This window comes from Citrus sinensis, chromosome 8 (assembly GCF_022201045.2).
Source record: "Citrus sinensis cultivar Valencia sweet orange chromosome 8, DVS_A1.0, whole genome shotgun sequence".
Taxonomy (NCBI): domain Eukaryota; kingdom Viridiplantae; phylum Streptophyta; class Magnoliopsida; order Sapindales; family Rutaceae; genus Citrus; species Citrus sinensis.
The window spans coordinates 2,630,934-2,656,228 of NC_068563.1; the positions used below are offsets into that span (position 1 = coordinate 2,630,934).

Below are 25,295 nucleotides of genomic sequence, written 5' to 3' on the forward strand. Positions count from 1 at the left end.
TCTTGGCATAATCCATTTCCCAAATGTTCTTGAGTGTACATAGTACAGTTAATATTTAATATTCATTAAGCTGTACTAGAAAATGACTGCAGTACTGCCAGTACAGCCATTGTCTAGTGCCAAGGCCTCTTCCACAAATCATTCGATCTCCATTCAAAATTTCGACTTTTTTTGTTTCTAACTACTAATATTTTGTTGGACGCCTGTAACTTCATGACATATTAGTACATGAAAACTTGAAAGTGCGACGAAAAACTTGATGTCTTTGAGTATAGTAGAAGATGCTGTACTCAACAGCGCTAACGTATACGGGCTTTTCTATTTTATAATAATAACTTACAAGTTCAAAGCTGGAGCCAACGAAGGAGGAAAATCAGACAACGAACAGTACTACAAAAAGAGAATCTTTACGTATAGCAAAGAGAATCTTTACGTATAGCGATGAGTACACCAATGGTAAACCCACACAAGGGCGACTTTGCTGGTGCCATGGTTATTGATCTTTAAGATATCGCTACACTTTAAGGTTTTAGGTCAAGTGAATCTTTGTTATTGAACATAGATACATATAAAATCTTTAGGATATCATTATAGTTTAAGATTTTAGGTCAAGTGGATTTTGTGTGAACCTTTGTATGGAGTGGGTAGAGCTTTGTTAAGTGAATAAATTTACAGAGACGCAATAAGCATCACGTCTAGTCAAATGTGTTACGGCAAAAAGCAACAAAGGCTTAGAAAATGCACATTATGATCTTTCAAGCCAGCGGGTGCAATTGTGTAAAAGTGTCTTTTCCTAATTCTAACTTCTAAACATAACAATTATGACAAATAATCAATCGTCGTGTCGTGGTAATGTTGTAAAATATTTATTAAATATTTTACAGCACAGCCTAAAAAATACTTCAATCATAATTTGAAAATTTGGACCGAAACAAAGTGGACCAAAGGGAGGATTATTAGGGCTTGGAATAGCGGGATACACGGGATTGAAAATAACGGAGGTAAATAGCACACCATGCGACTGTGATTAACTAAAGCCTACTGATAATAAAAGAGAGGAAAACTTTGGAGCATCTTGATGCCGGTGAATACTTGGTCAGCTCGGACACCAAGACGCCGGTGACTCATTTGATTATATCAGTGACACGGTCACTGTGCCTGTGCTTCACCCTCTTGAGCCTTACCTTTCTTGGTTAAAATTTGATGGCAAGATAATAATGCTGGGAGCCATTAAGGATCCTCTCGAGCCTTTTAACCCCAAGATCATCAAGATATGTGTGGTCCAGTGTTGAACTTGTGATTTTTCTTTTTCAAATAACAGGTGTTGAGCTCCTCATGGGACTATAATTTGTGATCATCATCGAATTATGCAACCGTGATTTATTTTGGATTACATCTCATCGCAAGAGAACGACACAAAGGCAAGACCATATAAACTCATAGATTGAAGAAACATATGAAACTTCTAGACACGTGTAAATTGGAGTGAGGGAGAAAATCCTTAAATTGAATCTTTGTCCTTGTTTTCCAGATAAAGAACAATATATACTGAATAAAATGGCACGGATCAAAATCATTACATTTTCTAAATCAATCTTTATCAATTATCTTGATCACCAATAAGTGTCTCTTTACCCTGAGCTCATTCGGTTATGAATTATCCATTCAGCGTTACAAGCCTACAAAAAATGTAAAGAGACTATATCAAACCGTAGTTGTGACTTCCCTTCCACATGTATGCAAACCATTGAGCAATCAAGCGTTGATGCAGTCTGAGTTTAATTGACACCTCATTATCTGCTATACGAGGCATAAATCATAACCTCCAGCTGAAGTACATGTTCATGAAATATCTTGAAGGATTGAAGCCACTTAAAATCACTGCAGAGCAGAACTCGAGTTTCAGACAACACAGAAGTAAGGAAATGAAAGGAAAGGCTATAATCAGCAGCTATATCCAGAACTTACAGATAGGAGAAAGGACAATGCAAACACCAATTGGATAGAGGAAAAATGTGGTCCTCTCCAGAAAGGGCAGTACTGCAGAGTAAAACAAGTGTTAATAAATCGATGCAAGGGGACCACATAGTGCTTCAGGTAAACATTCAAAAACCATCAACTCCAGAATCATATTCGGACAACTAACCAGGCATGAATTCAAACAAAGAGAAAATATTTGATTTGGTTAGTAGTAGATATTCAATCTTCTGGAAACCAAACTTATTTAAAAAAACTCAATGAAAAGTCAAAACAATTGGATAACCTAGATGGCACCTATCACAGAAAGATTTTGAGAAATAAAGCATCTATCAAGCACAATGAAGGCACCAATATGCTCTGCCAAACCTCAACTCTGAAAATTTTCTGACCTATATTGAGTAGCAATGCAAAACAACAAACCAACAAAATCAGCTTACCATCATAACCTAAAAAGTTGAGATAATGATAGTAAGAAGCTGCCGCCATAAAAAGCAGATTCGATAGCAATACAGGAATGAAGCCATGTACCATCAATAGGGGAGACAGGAAATAATGTATAACTGCCACAAAACAAACAATCTTCAAATTATGGTAATGCATAAAGTCAGGTTAAAAGATGTAAGAGGCAAGTACATTGTAACAGAGATATTACCATAAAGCATAACGAACATTGGGAAGAAAGAATTGCAGTGCACATCAAACGCGTAGAGCCTTCAGCCCAAAGAAGATCAGTCAGCCACTAAACAATTAATTATACTGTTATATATTCAATAAAAAATAAACCTCATTTCTGCATATGGAAAACAATCATAAAGAAATATAAAATTCAAGCATTTATTTATATGTATACTGTACGAACACAAACAACCCAAGTATGCAGATGCAAAACCACAAACTGTAAGATTGGGAAATAAAAGTTTCCTGACTTGCCATTCAACTCGTTGCTCGACCACGTGACTATTTGGAGAATCCTCCCGAAGATACGAATTTGTCAAGAACCTGCATGTAACAAAGGAACGGATTTCAGAGCCAAGTTAGCTTCATATTACATGTCATACACTTGACAAGCGTTCAGAAGGGAGAGAAGGAAAAAAAAGTGACCAAGACGAACCAATATACATTTCAGCATAAAGTAACCAAATAGGGAATAACAATGTGAAATATATTAATAAACGATGAGACATGAATTCTACAGTTTATCAATATTTTACTATCACATAGATAAAACAAGCTACAAGCAACAAAAAGCTAAAATGGGTCGGGCACAGGAGCGATAGTTTTCCTAGAAGACACACTACTTATGAATACCAGAGAGCATTCGTGTTTTTAATAAGCAGCCACAGAATTTAAAGAACTAAATAATCCACCAATGTTGGCATCCAATTACACAACTCAAAAAAGAATGCAAGTAAAATCATACACATACATGTAAGAGTAGCTCTTACCAACAAAATGTAGCCAGCATAGCTCCGGTAATCAGAAAATGGAAAAGCAAGACTGAAATAACTACAAAAATAGCATGTGTGGCACTATGGTCATACCTGAAACACAGAGAATACTGCTGATAAGATTAAATCAGAATGGAAGCTGAATGAAGCAGTATGTAATATATGAACAGCCTAAAAGTAAAATAAGAGATCAATATTGCATATAAATTTTGGAAAAAAACTGAAAATTGTGCCAGGAAATCACTAAACATGGAAGTACTGGGAATATCCAAGTTACAGAACTGACTCATTAAGGATATAAATAACCAAAACTTTGAGAAGTAGTCCAACAACAAAGGAACTTGTGGAAGATCTCCTAGGAAAATGGATGTGAACGTGAAATTTTGTATAAATTCTTAATTAACCAAAATATGGTCAACCTTCGTAATTTTTTATTTGTACAATAAGAATTTACAACCTCCCTAACCCGACCCACCCTTCTCTATCACATTTAAAAACCCAGCCTCTCAAAATGTACATAATAAACTTACGCAGCACAATATGCAATGGTTGCGACTGACAAAAGGAGACTGCAGATTACAACAAAAGCAGGATCATCTCGTGCCCATTGATTCTTAGTTTCTGAGATAAAAAGGAAAACAGACAATTTACCAGTATGTTGGAGTTAATATATGAACTCTTAAAAGACATTATACCCTGTAAAAAGTTGCATGATGAAAATTCTCTCTTCCACCACTTTCATCATAATATTAATGGAAGTAGTGTAATGCATCAGCCATGAGGTTTTCAACCACATTCTTTTAAATAGTTTTTTAACCCCCAAAAAAAAAAACAATTTAATGGAAAATGTACTTACGTTTGTGATATTTTGTGTGTTGGTAGCTGCATCACCGTACAGTTCCACATGCAAAATGCAGAAATAGAAATGGTAAGAACATTGACATCTATAAAACTCAAAAACTTACTTCTACATTCTAATTCTTATAAAAGATGAGTATTCCTACCCCATGATTCAATAAATATCCACGAACAAAATAACCACTAAAAAAAGAAATCATATCAGAGTAAAACAAACTATGACATCAACTGTGGCAAAAACAAATGAGATGGGTTGAAACTTACACGACTTTTGGGGAAGTGCATAGGTGAAGCATTTGCCAGAAAGTATATTCAATATCCATTTGTTGCCACTACAATGAACCCAAACAATCAGAGGAAAATAATTAACTTTAATATGGAATAAATCCTTCATTTTCTGTTCACATCAGACGCAAATTCATCCCAAAAACAAAAAAAAAGGCACTGGTTTAGTTTCTTAGAATTTTTCTACTTCCATTTAATTACAAGGCAAAATCGAATATATGAAGCTAATATAATCATGAAAATGTAAACGCAGCCGGTGAGTCGGTTGTATGATTAGTAATCGCAAATGCCTAAAAGCCTAAAACGAGCGGGAAAATTACTAAATTCCCCTAAGCATAGAAGAAACTATAACGATTAAACTGAAAGATCAATCTTTATAACATGTAAGTTGATCATTAAATGCTAAAAATGAATTGAAACAGGTCAGATCTATGGTGAGAAAGAACCTTGATGATTCGACGGAGGTACTGAGGGAACATGGGGTTTGTTCGTGACGCCGAGGACGATGAACGCCCTTTCGAGACTGACGTTGGCAGCATCTCTTATCTCCTTTGCTCTCTTTCTCGGTCTTCTTTCTTCTAATTCGAAGTCAATTTTTTATATTGAACGAAGATCTGAGCAATTCTTTTGTTTTTTTTTTTTTTCACAGCTCCTCCGAGTTTCAGTTCGGATGGGAAGAAGCAGGCGCAAAAACGACGTCGATTTGCTCTCTCACTCCATCTATCTTTGTTTTAAGCAAGTAACGAAGTCGTGTAGAGATCTTCGTTCGAGCTTCGAGTTGGACTCGAATGATGGAGCCCAACCTCACGCTTTGAAATGCTAAACGCACCCAACTCATATCCTAATAGCACCACTTTCCTGTCGGAGATTAGACCACGCTTTTAGTTCAATTTCTATCGGGAGTAGTGGTGTCGGCACATCATTAACTCAACTTCCTTAAGAACGCCCCCCTTCTTGCTGCACCCCATAAAAAAAAATTTATAATTACTTTTTTAATTATAACCCTAATTTAATTCCAAAATTAGCACTATTCCTTCTTCTTCAACTGAAATGTAAAAAAATCTCTCTGACTTGAAATCTTAACAAAAGAAGACGACAGTCATTTTTTTTTTCCTTTTGTCCTCTCTCTTTGATGATTTTTGATCATGGATGTCATCAAAATTAAGTTGTTAAATTTATGAAAAAACTTCTAGTTAATTATAAAACAAATTATTTACAATATAACAAGTTTTTTATTAACCATAAAATAGCAAGCTATTGCTAGTGATTGGTGTTGCAAGGAATGATGGCTGAAAGACAAGAGCTGTTGGCTATTTCTGGCTAGGGTGCAGCTGCTAGCTTTGCGTGCAACTACTCTTCTTCGGTGATGAGAAGAAGGGATATGTTGGTGTGGCTGCCGTTGGTTAGGGATTTGGACGATGGTAGCTTGCAGTTGTTAAGCGAAGCAGATGCAGTGTGAGGCTATGGTGTGGGTAGCGTCTCAATGCATTCTAATATGATATTCAAATTAAAAAAAGAACATACATGCAAAATTAACTTTTATTATGCAACATAACTTAGATTGTGACCAAAAAAAAAATTGTTAATTTGGTACTAGTTTATTTATTCAATTAGTTATTTATTTTGTAAACGTACGAGTTTGTTTAGATAACAGGGAAGAACTCTTCCACTTTTTAACGACTTGATTCAATTTTCTCTCTTTTTCTGAAGAGGACTAAAGTGAACAAACTTTAGAATCATCACATTTAACAATTAACATGCTCCAAGTCGGCGTCGTTTTTGGGCTACGTAATCAGAAAAGAAGAAAGAAATAAAGGGTCAATGAACCTATCAACCACCAAGTTGAATCTTGTACCATCCAGTACACGCCGTACCGCGACGCCATTAAAAAATCGTTTATAAATCCAGATTACAATCCAATGTAACCAACAGTTCCAGCACATCCCCAGCATGATATGGCCATGATTCATGGACCGTGATTCTGTTAAAACTCTTGACTAACAAAAATAATAACCACAACCAGCAACCGCAAAATATAACTGAATTTCCAAATTTCCAACTGAAATTTTCAAAAGCCAGAAAATTAGCCACAAGGGAAAATTTTGATTATTTCACTAACAAAATAACTACTCCAAAATGAACTCTCTCTCATTAGCTGATTCTATACAAGCCTCAAATTCTTTTTTTTTTTGGATCTTTTTAACTAATTTCTAAATCTCCTACCAAAGTCTAGAATTATCCCAACGAAAATTTAATTTTCGTTCCTTAATTTTCTTAATCAATCTTGTTAATCCCTGTTCGCTTAAACCCAGCGTTCCTCACCGCCACCTCCATATAATTTCTCACTTCGTTTCTAATCATCTCTTGCATCACAGACAAAAACTCCAGTCCAAACGACGGTGTATTGCTCGTTTTGTCATCATCGCTATTATTTTCCTGCTGTGAAACCGAGTCACACTTCTTCAACTCAGTTACAGGCAAGCCCAGAGTAAGATCAGTCGACACATCAAACACTTCGTTGTATCGGCACTCGCTTTCAAAAACCCTAACCGGTAGACCCGAATCACTGACGTCGGATCCGGACGGACTGCAAGAAATGCCCGAAACAGAAACGGCCGACCTTTTCTTTTCTCTCTCATCGCTATCCTCGCTGTCTTCATCAACTCCAGCCGCCAACGCCGACCTAGTAGTCTCGGCGTATTTCCGTTTCAACGTCGAGTTCCAGTGGTTCTTGATCGCGTTATCAGTACGGCCGTTCAAGAGCCGTGCAATGGTGGCCCACTTGTTGCCATACCTGGCATGGGCTTTAATAATGATCTCGTCTTCGTCGGGCGTGAACGTCCTGTGCTCCACCTCCGGCGAGAGCTGGTTGCACCACCGGAGACGGCAAGACTTCCCGGAGCGACCGGGGATCGACTTTGATATCACAGACCAGTTCCTCGCGCCGTATCGTTGCACGAGTTTCAGCAATAGCTGGTCCTCTTCAGGACTCCAGGGGCCCTTGACCCGTTCCGATACCGAATCCCGATCCATTTTACAAGAACCTAGCCCCCACTAGTAACTGAAATCTGAACGAAAGAGGAGAGAATTTGGAAAGATGTGGTATTGTTTGTGAGGGCAGAGACGGAGAGTTATGAGGAGCTTAAAAAGGGAGATAGTTATGGGTAACTGACGGAGCCGGTTAACTAATACGGGTAATAAACGTTATTGGGGACCGAACGACCGGTACTAATAGGTGACCAGTTGAATTAGTATTTTATACAGTTGTTAAAACGTCCATGCGGGGGCCACGTCAGCAGCTTCAATTTCGAAGAATCCCGGTAATATATTACCGGTTAAAGTTGGAATTTCTCCAGAGAGTTCTTGGTTTCTTATTTGACTCGTTAACGGTTATGGTGACTGGGGACGTTTGGGGTCGTTATACGACACAGCCTAGGTAAACATTTTTTTTTCCTTTTTTGGGTTTAAGAAATTTTGGGGCACTCTTTGTAAATAGTAATATAATGTAAATAAGATTGAGATATAAAAATGAATATTACAACTAATATGACATATAAATGGCTTCACCATAATTTATTATGATTAAATAACGTGAAAAATGATTGTTTATTTTATCATTTTTTAACTTTATAAGTGTAATGTTAATTATTTATAAATAAGATATTTTCAGTAAACCCTTTAAATATCTGAGTTTTTCTATGGCTAACATCTATCTGGTTATGCCTTTTACTAATCAAGCGGGATATTTAGAGAAATTTTGCTAAATCTTTTAAAATGTAAGCATTTTTTTATTAATTTTTAAAGTAAAATAATAAAAACGGATTTAAAAGTCAGATTAGATATTTAGCCTTTTTAAATATTGATTCTCTACATTATGCGAAGCAATTGACCCTCAATTTTGAGTTAAACCAGTCAGTAAAATGAATTAATAATACGGTAAAGTACTAAAGTTAAAAAATTAAAAAATAATAATAGTTGTTGCGAAAAAAAGCCAACGAAATGAATGTCCAAGGGTCTCCTTGGAGTTTTGCATTGAATGAGAGAATTTTCCAGCTTAAATGTAAGCATTAATAAAAAAAATTATTTATTTTAAAATGGAATTAAATTATAATCTATCCTATACGGCTATACTCAACACTCTCGTGTAAAATAATGATAACATTATAGTTTTATTAATTCAAAATAAAAATATTAATTTATTAAAAATTAACAATATAATTAATTTATGCTTTATCCACTCGTATCTTTTAAAAAAATTAAGATAATAAAATAAATCTTTGCTAAAGAAATGCATACTATTAAAATTGTATATGTAATATGTGTGTGTATTAATTCTTAGATATATTTATGAGGGCCAATTATTTATTTAAACATGTATATAAGATATTATTTTTTATTGTGCATATATAAAATTAACAACTACAATAATATTTTATATTATTAATTTTATTTTTATTAATAATTTTTTAAGATTAATGATTTTATTTCCTAATTAATGAGAATAATTTTAGATTTTTATAATATATATGAGGACATATATGGAATTGTATTAAATATAAAAGTTATTTTCAAAATCAAATTTTAAAAAACTACTATTTCTTTACTTTTTAGAATCTTATGTATGAATTATGATGGGGTGATTTTGGTAAAAATATTTTTTTAAAAAAAATTACTAAACACTAAAATTATCTTTTAAATTTTCAAAATCACTTTTGAACTTTCCAAACTAACAGTGGGTATAAATTTTTGGAGATATTGAACTGAATTTAAATTCTTGAATGCATTTGTGAGTAATTTGTAAGGATAAAACTTTAGATGGTATTAAACTGAATTTGGTTATAAATATATCAATTGTATCATATCTCCAAAAAAAAATTAAAAAAAAACAAACATAGAAAGCTATGTATCGTTTCCTTGTTTTTGAAATTGTTGAACGTACATAGTAGTTAATAAAACGGAATAATCGTAAAAAGCGTGATAAATTGAGAGAGCATTAGTGAGAAACTGGAACAAGGGCTGATGTAATGTAGATAGGGACGTGGATTTGACCGAGCCAGGCTGGAAAGCATAACGTGAAGGATTTTGATTTGGTTTTCTAATTTTTTTAATCAAGATTTTCTTTTGTCAATAATGTTGGGGCAGTTGTCTGGGGAGCGGTTGCGGACTGCGAAGTGCGAAGGAAACTACGAAAGTAGGGTGACGATGAGGTGGACAAAACGACAAAAGAGGTCGCGGAATCAGAGAACCGATGATGGCCGATAAGCTGTCAGGCCAGCCTGTAAACCTGAACGGCCTAATTGGTCACCCAAGTCCCCACCATTTTGAACCGCCGACACTGTTTCGGCGCTCTATGAGCCACTTTTAGTCACGCGGCGACGCCGTTCGCTAAACTTTAAGTAACAAACGGGACATCAGCTACAACTTACACGTGTAACCTTGCATTTGTGATTTGACTTCATCAACAGATTTTACCTTTCTATCCCTTTGATAGATACAGTCATACAGAATTTTTAGTTTTTTTCATAAACATTAAAAAGTGGAACAATAAGTTTTTCATGTTGTAAAATATGATATCAGTTTATATTAAAAAAAAAATTTAATGAGAGCTTGTATCTTTAGTATTATTGATTGTAGTAATAATAGTGATAACAAATACAAAACAAATTGTTATGATTACAATGGCAATCATACTATGAGTCTATGATTCTCCGGCTTTTGAGCAATTATTTGAGCAATAAATTTTAATAACGTCACATGTAAATTATAATATACTTTAATGAAATCCACTCACTATTTTTAAATATTTGTTAGATGTAATATTTTAAAAAATTAAAATTGATATTTTTTTACTAAAATTTTTTACATAAATTTTATCAATCTAACAATAGATATTAAAAGTTAAAATAATATTTAATAAAAATTACTTAAGAAATCTTAGGTGCAACTGTGGCACGGTGCCACAGTTGCACCGTAGTCTGATCCAAAATTACTCATCTACTGTTAAAATTTTTAAAATTAATAGCTTAAAATTTATGTCAAGATTTTCATTAAAAAAAATTAAATTAAAAATATCTCAACCCTCACTCACTTCAATGCGTTTTCCCAGCTTGTTTTTTTTTTTTTTTGGGGAAATAGCTATGACTCCGGTAGTTAGACAGTTATCGGTTATCACCTTATAACGGCGCGTGTAATCTCTCCCAGTAATAGCGAGTGGCGACTTTGGAAACATCACTTTCAATTCCCGTTATGTTGACGTGTACGGAGTTTCGTTCCCCCTTCGCTTTCCATAAATAATTTTTAGTTTAAAATTTGAATTTAATAATAAATGAATAATTTAATCACACAACGGATTTCGTAACTGGATTTTTTTCCACCCAACGCTTGGCTATGTTGGCGGTACGTTGAAGTTTAATTATCAATTGGGTCAGCTTACGAAAAGAATAAATGCGGAGACTTAATTAAGGAAACGTGTTTTATTGAAATTGACACGTGGACGTCAAGGGTTGCGCCCACACTGTAATTTGCTAAAGCCACACCTTGCAATTTGACACTGTTCACGTTACGCGTTTAGATTGATAAGTTTATGTATTATGATTCTCTTTGATCTTTATATAAATAAGTATTATTAATATAATTGGTGGTTAATAAATAAAAATAATAATTAAATTTTAACCGTTCATTAATACTAAAATATAGGTGGCACAAGATTTTTTAAAAATTAAGAGTGCTCAGATTAAAAGAGAGCATTATTAATATTTAACCAAATTATTATCAGGTTTATAATTTTGTTAGGTATCTAAATTCCTCCGAAATTTAAACATAAAATTTTCTCAAGTGACTAAAAGATATTTCAAATGCAAATTAAATTTCTGAAAACAGTATAACTCACGGAAAATTCAATGGTAGTCATAGTCAACACTAGAATATTTTGTATATCTCATCGCAGGCTGCCAGACATAGTATATACAAAAGTTTGTGATTAGGGGTCACATCCATTTAAAGGTAATCACCTATTGTACCATAGATCAAGGATGCTATTAATAGTTTAATGTTTGAGGTATGTGGAACTTACCTTAGTTCACATTCTTTTGTACGTATAAACGAACGGACTGCTTAAACAATATAAACTATCCCTTTCATATACTTTTAATTTGGACACTAGAATGGAAACTAAATAATTCAGAAACATTCTTTTTCCCCATACATTTTACCGTTTACAAGCAATATAACGTGTATAGTTGACTGATTTATATGTAATTTTAGCATGATAAACATGAGGGAGCATTGAATTATGTTGAATAATTGTCAATTAACGAGAAGACAAACTTCAAAACTTTTTGCATTGGGTTCTGACTCATGGGAATAGGGTAGGTACATTGTTACATAAAATAAGTGCTAAACACATGCTGTAGAACTCAAAACCCAGAATGTTCTGTTGGGTATATATATATATCTTCATTTTCCCTAGGCATTGCACATGTGGTTTCATTCATCACACATGCATGCTTATATGAATCTGATCATATGGCGAGTTGCTTTGATCCACTTAGATCAGCTTATCAATTTCCAATTCCCACGTTTGGTTCTAACTTCTAACTCAACCACTACAATGATTTAGAACGCGAGTGAATACAAAATACAATGTGAATTTGTATGAATATAAGAGAGTCACTCGAGTCTTTTACATATATTTGTGGGTATTTTTTCCCTTTTACGTGTATTTTCTAATTATAAAAACCAAATTACTGCTCATTTCAACACGCATGCAGGCAAGGAAAGACCAACAAATACTTAAACGGGACTAATTTAGACATAGTATATATGGGCTAACATTCATGATGCACTATAATTAAACTCATCTATAGAGCGATTCCCAATAAAAAGCCTAATCTCAGGGCAATGTGTGTATAATCTATAGATAATTATTACAAATTGTTCTAGTAATAAAAAAGAATTTGTATAAGGCTGAAGGGTTCTTGCTAGTTAAAAAAAAAAAATTAAAAAAAAAAACAATTGAAACTTGCTAAACAAAGAATCTACAAGAGGGAGACAATATCGAACACAACCGCCCTAATCCTATGAAAACTGGAAAGAAAACATGCTGGCGCATTAAGGTATATTATCATCTCGAAAGTGCATCGGATTTTGGGGCTGTGTGATTTTAAAATATATCGAAAACAAGCAATGGCCAGTAGATACACGTGGATTATGAACAATCGAGGATGTTTCCTTAACCAATTTAATTAATGTGTCTCTCTTTACGAAATAATTCTTTAATGAAATGTAAAGCTTGCTTTTCCCAAGCACTGCACATGTCGCTGCCTTCATTGCCTCTAAAGGCTTAATAATTTTGTGTAATAAATTGTGTTAATTTATTGTTCAGTTGGTCAGGCATCTTGTAATAAAAAATATATATATAAGATCCTAGGGTTAAATCTCGTTCACACTAATTTAATTGAGACATTATTTTATTTAACTTTTTTGTCATTTTCGGTTTAATAAGAATTGGAAAATCATCAATTAGCCACCTAAAGATAGCGAATATTCAAAAAAAAAAAAAAATTAAATCAATTATCTATCTAAAAGTTAACTAGTTAAGCAATCCCAACTCTAATGATGCGTTTACTTCATGGAATGGGAATGGAAATGGGGTGGAATGAGAATGGACTGAAATGAGAATGAACTAAAATAAGAATGAAATTTCAATGTTTACTTGACAAAAATAAATGAGAATGAGAATGTGATGGAATACCATTGATGTGTTTACTTGACAAAATAAATAGGAATGAAGAGTGAGAATGAGAATCAATTTACCAAAATACTCATAATATTAATAATTAATAAAAATAATTAATTTATCATTATTAACAATATTATCATTATTGTTGTTATTATTACTATTATTATTATTGTTAATATTATTTTTATTAATATTATCATTATTGACATTTATTATTATTATTAAATTTTATTAACTTTATTATTTTAGTTATTATTAACTACTGTTAATATTATTTTTATTAATATTATCATTATTATCATTTATTATTATTTTTATTAAATTTATTATTTTAGTTACTATTAATTATTGTTATTATTATTTTTAATTAATATCATTTTTATAATAATATTTATACATGTATCTAGATAATGAAAATTACATTATTATTATTATTATTATTATTATTAATGACATTTAAAATAATAAAATTAATTGTGATTTGAATTAGGGTAATTTGAGAAATATAAAAAAAAATTATAGGGATACAAAAGTAAACATATATTACATTCTCATTTCCAACCCCCTATGGGAATGAGATTATCATCCCTTATTCCCAAATTGTGTGGGACCTACACATTTTATTATCATTCTCAAATTACATTTTGCCAAGTAAACATGGTTTAATTCTCATTATTTTGTTCCCATTCCTCATTGCATGAAGTCAACACACCATAAATACTAACTAGTTAAGCGATCCCAACTCTAAATACACATTCTCGTATTAATGTACAAATTTTCATGCCACGAAGGGAGCCTTTTTCGGGAATGGGTGTACTTAATGTTTCAAAAAGGTACATTTAGCACCATCCGTGTGCAGAAAAGAAATAGATGGCGTGAAGTTCAATGGGCCTCCGTAGATGAGCCCAAACTTGCAATCTGTTTCTTTTAACTTACCGTCACCTGTTAAGTTTCATTTTTCATACTGAAATTTCTTTCCTCTGATGCTTTTAGCTTTACCTCGCCGTAGCATTCAGAATATCTAGAGTTGTCTAAGAAGTCGATGGAGTTTATTTAGTAACTCTATCTGGTTTGGTTCTTAATTAGTAGCTAAAAGAATACACAGACTAAACCGGAATATTGCTAGGGTTTTTGGTCCATGATGTCGACGGGGAGACCCAAAGACGGCGACTTACAACTGGCTGCGGTGGCCGATAAGTCTGACCAAGGGGCGTCGTCCACGGCGCTCGTGGAGTATGCGCCCCCGGTTTTCAAGGAGGAGGAAGAGGACATGGAGATCAAGCTCCGCCGCATCATGGAAAACGTGCCCGTTCGCGTCAGTAACACCTCCGGAAGTTCCGCCGGTTCCGGCTCCGGTGACTTTCACCAGGTAACTCTTTAGTTTAGCTTATTTTTATGGCATTTGAGCTTAAGCCTACCGAAGTCACGTTAAAATTCACAATTTTTTTTTTTTTTTTTGAGTTGATGATGTTAGAAATTTATATAACATGCGAAATTAAATATGACAATTCTCTGGTAAAAGAATTGTACGCTGATGAACCAAGCAATGCCTGCAAATATATATGTTTTTTCTTGGCCCGATTGTAGTTGTAGAAAGCCATAAGCTGTGTCCAAGCATTTTTCTTGATGAGTATTTATTTGTTAGTGACTGGGCGGTATCTATGTTTAAACCTGGTTTGAGAAGGAATTGATTAGGCTGAAGTTAAAGATTGAGGACTAAGGGGTATGCAGATAAGGTAATTCTTGCTTGCCGTGGATTTACTGTGGACTGATTGCAGAGGACAATTTCTGACATAATTTAGACTACCAGTGCTAACTTAATGTGGGGGGCTATCGTTACCTCCTACATTCAAATGCCAGGCTGCATAGTGTTTAGGCAATTATACATAAAATAAAGTAGCGACAAAAGTGTAGGTGTGTGATTGTCTGTGGTCTAGATTTTTGGAGTTAATATTGTCAAGAGCTTTAGTGTAGCTTAGGTTTTTAGAGTTAATATCATAATTCCAGGGAAGTTAATGCTTTCAGATAGGTTGCTACTTATTCTTAGAGATAAAAGCGGAATTTGTTATAGAATGGTGGTATGCCACCAAGGGAATTCATCTATCTTTTAAGAGTTAAATGTCTGCAGTTTTAGGGAGATGAAGATTCTTTTCCAAAGTAAAGATTGTATTCTATGCGTTACACATTTCCCCCTAACCCAGGCAATATGGTGTAGAGCAGGTTTAATACAGCTGCTGTTCTTTTCTGAGGAGCTGTTCTAACATGCTTTTTCTTATGCATAGCTTATAAGCACTTATGTCGTGAGAATGGTTGAGCCCTTTTCCCTTTTTTTATACTAGCCGCTGAAGCACCGATGGTATTGCACTTGATTTTGTTCTATTTACATTCAACTTCTTTTCATGGTGTTGGGTGTGTGACAATAAAACTAAATGCTCTGTTTATGCTTTTCTAATACATGTGAGTTATGTGGTTTTTTTTTTTTTTTTTTGAATTACATGAGACTAATGCTCATATTACAACTCATATTGTATGAGATTACAACTGATATTTATAATCAGACAAATATTGGGATTAGTTTACATTAATTCTTATATAGCACTGTTCAGATTTTACTCTCTCTAATATTCGAGGGTGTCTACTCCACTCATATTTTGAAAGGGAAAAGACTGTCTTCACTTAATTATATACCATAATTAAGGAAGGAAATAAGCCCCTACATGCGTCGCAGGGGCTCGAACCGCTGTGAGGGCAAGGTTCTAGCCACTGGGCCAAAGGCCAAGTGGTTGTTATGTGGTTTTGTTTAAACTAGAAGACTTGCTTATATATACAAATACACATATTGGTATTTGGCTTCAATTTAACGTCTGTTTTCTACAGTATCGGCAGATGAGACGAAAGGAGCAAGATCGGCTTTCTAGAATGGATGCTGACTACCAGAAAAGAAAAGAGTTGGCGGAATTTTGCATGAGAAGGGAAGAAAGGGTGAAAGCTGCCGAGGAACGAACAGCAAAGAAGCGATTGAAACGGCAAAAGAAAAAGCAGAGGAAGAAAGAGAAAAAGGCCAAACAGAATGCTGGCGGAGAAGAGCATCAGAAAGAAGTGTCCTCGAGTAATGATGATAGTGGGGACTCTGATAATAATGGTGAAGAGGCAGCAAAATAAAATCAAGTTTCCCGTGAACCTAACAACTGCAGCTGGGACTATACAAATCTGATTTTTACTGTTTTTGTAGTCTAGTTTTTGCTATTCGAGCAAAGTTGGATTCCATTCACTTGTAAAATGTGAAGTTTACTGACAGAGGAAATGTGAAAACATGGATATGTGATCTGCATCTGTAGTTGCAATTTTCCCATCAAATGCCTATTTCGGACCCTGTGATTAGCAAGCTGGACCTGGACTCGATTGTGATTTGTGAACATTCGCAAATCATAACTTTCTATTTCATGACATGCACCTTAAAACTGCTTTTGGCTCTTGTTTAAGCAAGTAAGGTGGCGGTGGTTCCGTGGTTGATCCCACCAGCCAAACGTGGCCTACCTCTTCTAATGTCATGCAAACAAAGATACGAATCCGATGGTCCCCGTTTCTCCATGTATATTCGAGAGAATGAATGTAGTTCTAACACGGTGACCATCATATTCATTGATTTCATTCCATCAAACCAATTCGATCCTCGATTATGCAAATTTTAAGGGCATGTTTGGATTATTTTATTACTTTTCATCTTGTAACCAAATTAAAAAGTATCATAATATTTCTCCTTAGAAAGCTTCTTTTTGGGCCGACTCAGTCCAATTCCAGGGCGGCCCAGTGAAATCGCACACCAATTTTGCAGTTGTCAAAGACGTTCGTCAACTTCTCCGTTTCTTTTATACTCTTCATCTCCCTCCCTCTCTATTTACTTCTCTTAATCTCTCTGTTTCCGTTGAGCTTTCATATACATCATCATCAGTTCAATCAAAAACCCTTACCACAATCTGCCCATGGGAGATTCTCATTCTTACGATCGCATATCCGTTCACCAAGCCCTCGGCGGCGGCTCAGGTCCCCTCCTTTCTCTTAAAATTCTCGCAAACATTTTTTTTAAATATATACATCGCTATTTATCCGTACATACAATAAGCAAACATGATTTTGATTCTTAACTGATTTGATTATTCTAATATTCTTTTCTATTTTTATTTTTTTTGCATCTGAACACTTTGGAGTTTTTTGTTTTTATTTTAAATTATTTTGAGTTAATCATAATATTAATTATTCGATGTAGTTGCTGACGTGTTGTTATGGAGGAAACGGTGTGGAGGTGTTGTATTGCTAGGTTCTTCCACGATTCTGTGGTTTCTCTTTGAACGAGCTGGCTATAATTTCTTGTCTTTTGTGTCTAACGTCTTGTTGCTTCTCGTCGCAATCCTTTTCTTCTGGGGCAAATCTGCTTCCCTTCTCAACAGGTAGGTTTAGTTTCTTTACTGTAGTTGTAATTTGCTGGAAACATTTCAATGCCTTGCACTTTTAGATGTAAATTATCAACTTGGATAAATAATGTTTTAGTGTTGGTGGATCAAAACCAGTCTAATGCATCAGCTGATATATAATCATTTCGCATCAGATTGTATGTAATTGTTTGTTTGAGGAGTTAGAATGTGTTGTGTTACTTTAAATACTTTGATTGGAGTAATGGCAATTGTATCGCAACAGCAAGTGCAAGTGTGCAGGCTTAATTGGTGGGCCTTTATTTGGAAGATTGCTTCCAACCGGATGAATTAATGAAAGGATTGTAGAGAATAAGGAAGTTTTTATGATACTATATTAGAATTAGTTATGTCGAGAACAAATATGTAGGTACTTAGATTGTTCTGAGACTTGAATCTGTTGGAAAATGAAGTTGAGTTTGAGATTGAATTATGATGCGGCTTGTTTTAAGTGATGGAAGGGATTTTTTTGGTTTAGGCCTCTGCCTCCCCTTCCTGATCTGGAAATTTCAGACCAATCTGTTGTGAAGGCTGCTGATGAAATTCAAGTGTGGGTCAACCATGCTTTATCTATTGCAAGGGATATTGCCATGGGCAGAAATTTGAGCAGATTTCTTCAGGTTGGCTGTTGATCTTTTTCTGAGTTTTTTCCAGTGAGATATCATGTTTTTTTTATGTTAATCAATAGAGAAAATAATTTGAAGCGCTTCTTTCTTATGCGGGGGTTTGACCGTCAGGTTGCTTTTCTGTTGTGGGTGGTATCTTACGTTGGTAGTGTCTTCAACTTTCTTACTCTTGTCTATATTGGTGAGTTCTCTACTAATTTTATTATCATGTTTTCATAATATCTTTTATGCACAAAATTGATTATATCATTTTGTTACTTCTGCAGGGGTTCTCCTTAGTCTGTCAGTGCCTGTGTTGTATGAAAAGTTCCAAGACCACATTGACGAAAAGCTGTGCAAAATACAGAGAGTTATTCAAATGCAATACCGGAAAATTGATGAAAGCCTCCTAAAAAAGATTCCACTGCCCCAAAACAAGCAAAAGAAGACTCAGTAGGCAAGTCTGCTGCTTCCTTTGTTATCGTACAAGTTGCTGACTCTCTCACTTTTGTAAATGTTTAGTTTGCAATGCATGAAAAATTGGGTGTTCTCTTTGCAGTTATGATGGCTTTATTTTAGGAAGATATATATCATCCAGGAGTAGTTGCATGTCTGTACGTTGCAGACTTACGGTCACAAGAATTTAATTAAATGCTCTAGGACAGAAGCATGACACATAGGTTACCGACCAAGATGTCAAAAGAAAAGTATCTACCTGTATGGGAAAGTAGTTCGTTGTCATATTTAGATGATTCTGGATTCCTCTTCTTTCTTTCTTTGTACTGATGTAGTAATGAGTGAGGATTTGGAGATGTAAATTAGTTCCATTAATTCTGAGTATATATCTGCAAGAATAAGAGTTTTGTGGTTGCAATGTCTTTTGAAGTAGTATTATTTAGTTTAGAGCTTAAGATATTGTTTGAACTTTTGCTTGCGGTGAATTTTTGGTTCTCATTGGAGATTTGCAGATGGCTGTGTTCGTGGTAAGAATGCTGTGCCACAGCCAGAAAGTCTCCTGTTTTTGTTGACTTGATTCTCTAGACGGTTGTTTTTCCAAACAACTGCGACTTATGAGGAAATTGAGCAGTCTTTTCTTTCTGTTTAAGCTGTATTGTCTCCTCCAACATCACATGGGCCATGACCTTAATTCCTTTTTGAATGCTTCGGTTCCCTGTATGGGTATGCATTTTATTTCAGTATGTTGCATGTTGGATGTTAGATGATGACCATAAAGCTTACGTATTGCTCTATAACTATGTTTTAGGGTAATTTTTGTTAAGTTATAACATGATAGAGTACTTCCCAAAAAAAAATTATAATAATGGTTAGTACAGTAGAACCTCTATAATCGATAAATGACCATATAGGGTTGGGAGCATATAAAATCTATTAATTAAAAGAGAAATTAAATAATCAATAAATTAATGATTTATTAATTAATCGATAAATTAATAATTTATTAATTTACTGAGTTATTTACAATTCAATTGACACAAATCAATAATACTTCATAATTTTTTATTATAATTTGAGAAGTCAACCCCAGAGCTTTTAGATGCAATGAGAAAAATAAGGGATGAGCTCTAACTAGATTTAAATTTTAAGAAAAAACAAGTAATAATAAAGTCATATTTTATGTAAATAAGTAACAATAGAGTCATATTTTATGGGATTAAAATATCATAGTCAACTGGATTTGTAATTTCAGCAAATTATTAATTTATGATTTGAATGGGACCACAAAGTTATAAAAGATTTTTTTAGAAAAGTACTATCTTATTATTTTATCGAAATTATTAATTGAGTCCATTGGCCCAAGTCGGGACTAAGAAAATTTATTATATAATAGAGATTATTAATTTATCAAATATTAATTGATAGAGGTTCTACTGTACTTTAATGTTGCTTTTGTCAGTTAGTAACCTTAGAATTGTATTCTTTATAGCTGTGGTTTATAAATTTGGGCATAATTTGATCGTTGACTATGGCCATTGTATGTCCGGTATTATGATCACAATCTTGTTTAGGCAACAATTTTTTACCTTTATGTTCTTTTTGGCCTATAAGATGAAAATACCAACGCTGTCATCAAACATAATTAGTAGGCTAGAATACTTTTCTGTACTATTGGCTGTGAAATGAGATTCTTGAACTTTTATGGTGATAAACCCTTCAGTATATGATAGTTTATAATTCATTGATGCTTCATCAATCATTTAATGTATAAGTTTAAATTCCAATTTTTCAGGGTAATAAACATGTTGATGCAGCTAATTAAACATGTGAGATGAAATAATTAGTGTACAAAACTTAGCTGCTATCATTTAATGCAAGTGTCTAGACTTCGTATATCATCTCACACACACACATATTAAGTATTTAGTGTACAAAAATGAAAGGGATATCTGTTACCTATTGCAGTTATTTACTCTTATGGATTCCCATGTTGCAGGTTGCCTATAAGTTCATTGAAGTGCCTAGATCTTGCATTTGGAGTTTTGTAACTTTGAAGCTTTTGGGGTCTTTTTGCTGGGATGCTTGTCAGTATTCATAATCAAATGCCAGTTAGTAGGGTAGTTCTTTAGGCGCTGGACTAACCTCAATAGCCTTCACATTTGTGGCACGTGCCATTTTGGCTTCCTTCCCATGTAGGGAATCAATATTCTTCATAAGTTTTGGTATGAGTTTTTAACATCATGTGATCACTGAATCTTGTCCACTGAATGAAGCCCTCCAATGGCCGAGTAAACTGGCGTTTTGGTAGTTAAATTTAATGTAAGGTGGTTTGTTTAGTAAATTGAATTGTCAAACTTGGTTATTCTCTACAGAGTGAGTTTGAATGATGGAATTCTGCACCGGTCTTCAATTTTCCAGCCTAGTTAACTCGCAGCCTCTGACATGGTTGGCCCAACGCATTGGTGAATAAGAATTGCTGCTTAAAATTGGTTTTCATTGAGCAATTGTGTTTTTACTTAGCATGAAATATAACAGCAATGTTGTGGGTAATCTTTGTTAGAAGTGTCATGGAGATATCAAAGTGTATTACGTTGCAAAATTCTCTCAATTCTTACCTAACCAAAAGAATGAAAAGCACGAAGTCCAGTGTGGGCTGTGAGATCTAAAATATACTTTAAAAAAATAAGTTCAATCGTTTTTTTTATTATAAATCCAAAGAAATGTGGGCTGTGAGATGTAAGAATTGCAACACATGTTTTGAAACTTAACAGTAAAGTCATGCAAACATTCCATTTCTCAAAACTACAAAATATCATGTTTTCACAAGTAGCATTGAAGGACATTGTGGGTATCCAAAGAGTGAGTTTAAGCGACCCTTGGGACTGGAATGCTTTCGGAAGGTGGTAGTGTCACAGAACGCAATAGCTCCAATGAGAAAAGAAGCCCCAGGAAATGAGACAAGATAGTGTTTGCTGATGCCTGTACAATCAATAGATAAATGAGATTGAAGAGAGAATAAATAACAACCCAACCAAATAGTATGACTCGGAATTCCCCTCAACAAGCTATTAATCCAAACATTTAGCTGGCCTGGTGAAGCACTTCTGGTTCATTTGACTCTCTCAATATATACCTCAATTTCATGGAAAATCACAATTTCAAGAATCCTTGTAACTGAATACAAGGCAGAGACAAAGTACTTGTATAAGTTGAGCACTTCTGAGTAATTTTCTTTTATCATTTTCTCTTTTCAAGCATAACAAACTTCAGAAGGATCTCTTTAATTGTTTTTTGCCCCCCTTAGAATGTATTTTGTTTTTGGTGCCAAATGACGTTAGTCAAATGCTGCTGCTTAAGCTGCAAAGTTTGAATCTGAAGGCTTCATTTCTTTCAGAATTATCCCAATCCATCATATTGCTTTTGGATGAATACTAGAAATTTGTAGAACAAATAGATTCGATATTTGACATTTTCCAGATTTCAGTTAAGTAATGCAAATCTGAAGTCAGTAATAAGTACCTGCACCAAGAATACATCCAATGCCAGAACTGGACTGTAGCCTGGAGTGATGCCCTGGTAATAGGGATTTGCTGAGGTTGTAAGAGCCTTAGCAACCAACAATCCCACTGTGGCTTGCATGCCAAGAATAGCAGCACCCATTCCCACGAGGTTCACCCCTATGCCATTTTTCAAGCTTTTCACCACATCAGCGCGGGGAGGAGCCTGAAATATCAAGCAATTGTTCACTGAAATATTTAAAGACATGATTTTTGTTCATTTCCTGGGTTCCAGGACTATGCAACAAGCATTACCCAATGCAATTAGAAATCTAATGGTTAACTGATCTTCCACACTTGAAGCAATCTTACAGATGTGACGAATTAATCATTTAGTTATTCATTTACACACAAAGGAATCACATATTATGATATATAAGAGAGATAAAAACTAACTCAGATCCTTTTGACCATGGTAACTTACTTTATGAGAACCATCCTCAACAAAGAAGATTCTGCTGCCATTATAATTGCAGACATACAAGCCTAATCAATTAATTCATGCAATTGGGAATTCATACAATACCAATTCTATTAGGCATCAGTGGAAAGGCTCAGGGAGGCGAACACGATTTAAATCAATTCTTTTTGACATCTGTTCTTTGGAGCACTAACATTCAGTCAAAATAACAAAGGCACAATATAAACACGATAGAGAACTTTTCACGTACATTGATAGAAGAATCTTAAGATTGCCTATGTAACTACAATAGTACCTTGGAAGGATCACTGGCAGTTTTCCGAAGCTTCTCAGAAAGCCGAATATACCCAAACGACCAAAACACCGAAATAAATGCAGCAGCAATTCCACCAGCCGTGCAATAAAATGTTGTAGGTGAAGTGACCTTCCCAGTAATAATAATAGAAAAAGACAGAATCACTGCAGACACCACTGTGCACACTAGCTGACCCCAAAAGCCGAAACTACCAAATCGTTTGAAATGCCTTGCTGTGTTCTCTAATCTCTTCGAAACCTATACCATGTAAAACCGACCATATTCGCTTACATTAAACATTGCATGCATAGAATATAACATAAAATGGTTTAACTTATTGCATAGAATATAACCAAGCAATTTACAGCATGCAAACCCAAATCTTCTTACCCTCATTTCCAAATTACACAAACACTTTCAAATATTCACAAGTCACCAAGTTCATAAACATAAGCAAAACCTCATATAATCTTATAATTCAATGCATTGAATGTTCCTTCATTTTCCCTTTACACAAACAATGCTCTTCACAATTGCAAAGAAGACAGACTGTAATTTCCTACATAAATTTCAAAATTTTGACAAGAAATAACAACATTCTACAAATTAACTCATTAACTTGTAATCTATCAATATTCCACCCTCCATTTGGCTTTTGGGTCTATAAATATAATGAAGGACAAATCATTTCACCAAGTCAAACAGTGATAAAACTCATAATTGGGCATTCAATGATGATAAAGAGCACAATTTTCCTATTTCCAAACAGACAAATCAATCAACATTAAAAAGAGAGACAGAGACAGAGACAGAGAGAGAAATTTTTTTTCAAAACCTGGGCAAGTTTTGCTTTTTCGGACTCGTCATTTTGGGAAGTGAAAGTGGGCGGTATTTGAGAAGAAGCGAGTATTGGGAAGCAGTGTTTTGATCCTCTGTTCGCTAAAGACGAAGACTGCAGGGTTTTGAGAGACGGGAGAGAATTTGACGACAAAAAGGAGACATTGGTCCCTATATTTAAGGAGGGCGCTCGGCGCAAATGACTAGCCGCCGCCGCCGTCGGTGATATGCCGGAGCGACCCGCCGGCAACAGAAGTGTTTGCATAATTTACAAGTTACGAATCGGTGAAAAAAGTAAACGGAGAAAGTGAGCTTCAGCTAAGCTGCAATTCTGTGAGACACTTGAGAGTCTACAAAACTTTCGTGTATTTTTATTTGTAATAACATAGAGGTCCCTCGATTTTAAAAAAACAATAATGAAAGACATGATTTGCAATTATCTTTCTTCTGGTCTATGATTTCATTTTCTATCATGTATTTCGTTAGCAAAATCAATAATTGGGATATTTTGTTTCTACCGATTTATTCATTTAATTTTTTTATTTTTTTTTGGGGTTAGCAAGAAGTTGAGGACATGAGTTCAAGTCTTATGAGATAATTTTTTCTTATGTATTAGTAAGAGTAGATTTTTAAATTTAATGCTCAACAAGTTTTTGGGTTGTTCCAGTAGATTTTACATCATATTGTATTTATAGTGTATAATAATTTCAGGCATAATTATACATGTCCGTAACATGGGGGGTAAAAAAAAGTGTTTAATGAATGATTTTATAAGTAGATTCCAAGGGTATGGACCGGCATGGTAATTTTGCACCTTTACTTTGTATGCCACTGGAAATTGGGGATCCAGATGCTTTTAACCCATTCCTGTCTTTTGGGCTTGTGAGTTTGGGCTCACCATTGCTGGGCCTAATTTCCACTGTGAGGAGATCCGATTAGAATCGGCAAAACTTAAAACAGGAAGGGAAAACTAAATAATAATAATAATAATATTGAAAGTAAGCACATGTGTACAATATAATATAGTCATTCAATTGCGGGACTATATTGACATAATTTGGTTGCACTGTCACTGTACTTCTTAGTCTTAGAAGGCACAAATATGACAATAATAAAATATGCATTAGCTAGCCACTCGACCCCACAAGTGCAATGTGGGGGTATTTCCTACTTCAATTATAATTGAGTGAATGTAGTCTTCTCCCTTACTCAAGAGTGAAGAGTAGATATCCCTCGAATATTAGTGAGGGTTAAAATCTGGGCAGAGCTCCATTAGCATTGATGTAAGTCGGTTCCAGTAATAATCTGATTTGTAAATATCAGTTATAGTCTCATGTAATATGA

At 34.5% G+C, this 25,295-nt stretch overlaps 5 protein-coding genes across 5 annotated transcripts; 2 read left to right on the top strand and 3 right to left on the bottom strand.

Moving 5' to 3' along the window:
• Positions 1-1,480: 1,480 nt before the first annotated feature.
• Positions 1,481-5,357, bottom strand: LOC102607576 (uncharacterized). Its single transcript, XM_006486941.4, has 10 exons — positions 5,018-5,357; positions 4,551-4,618; positions 4,285-4,310; positions 3,959-4,049; positions 3,426-3,521; positions 2,911-2,979; positions 2,633-2,691; positions 2,418-2,540; positions 1,969-2,040; positions 1,481-1,881 (listed from the first exon to the last, which is right to left on the bottom strand). Exons 1-10 carry the CDS (start codon positions 5,108-5,110, stop codon positions 1,817-1,819), a joined length of 762 nt encoding a protein of 253 aa, XP_006487004.2. The 5' UTR covers positions 5,111-5,357; the 3' UTR covers positions 1,481-1,816.
• A 1,254-nt stretch (positions 5,358-6,611) lies between these two features.
• LOC102607871 (transcription factor MYB73-like) lies at positions 6,612-7,698 on the bottom strand. Its single transcript, XM_052432381.1, has one exon. It carries the CDS (start codon positions 7,602-7,604, stop codon positions 6,846-6,848), a length of 759 nt encoding a protein of 252 aa, XP_052288341.1. The 5' UTR covers positions 7,605-7,698; the 3' UTR covers positions 6,612-6,845.
• A 6,569-nt stretch (positions 7,699-14,267) lies between these two features.
• LOC102608165 (uncharacterized) lies at positions 14,268-16,692 on the top strand. The gene is made up of 2 exons (XM_006486943.4): positions 14,268-14,680; positions 16,189-16,692. The coding sequence occupies exons 1-2, from the start codon at positions 14,450-14,452 to the stop codon at positions 16,471-16,473; spliced, it is 516 nt and encodes a 171-aa protein (XP_006487006.2). The 5' UTR covers positions 14,268-14,449; the 3' UTR covers positions 16,474-16,692.
• Positions 16,693-17,025: 333 nt separating this feature from the next.
• Positions 17,026-21,233, top strand: LOC102608456 (reticulon-like protein B11). The gene is made up of 6 exons (XM_006486944.3): positions 17,026-17,355; positions 17,579-17,759; positions 18,259-18,400; positions 18,518-18,587; positions 18,673-18,842; positions 20,838-21,233. The coding sequence occupies exons 1-5, from the start codon at positions 17,295-17,297 to the stop codon at positions 18,840-18,842; spliced, it is 624 nt and encodes a 207-aa protein (XP_006487007.2). The 5' UTR covers positions 17,026-17,294; the 3' UTR covers positions 20,838-21,233.
• A 291-nt stretch (positions 21,234-21,524) lies between these two features.
• Positions 21,525-24,300, bottom strand: LOC102608747 (protein TIC 21, chloroplastic). The gene is made up of 4 exons (XM_006486945.4): positions 23,950-24,300; positions 23,115-23,372; positions 22,361-22,564; positions 21,525-21,820 (listed from the first exon to the last, which is right to left on the bottom strand). The coding sequence occupies exons 1-4, from the start codon at positions 24,214-24,216 to the stop codon at positions 21,707-21,709; spliced, it is 843 nt and encodes a 280-aa protein (XP_006487008.2). The 5' UTR covers positions 24,217-24,300; the 3' UTR covers positions 21,525-21,706.
• Positions 24,301-25,295: the final 995 nt, after the last annotated feature.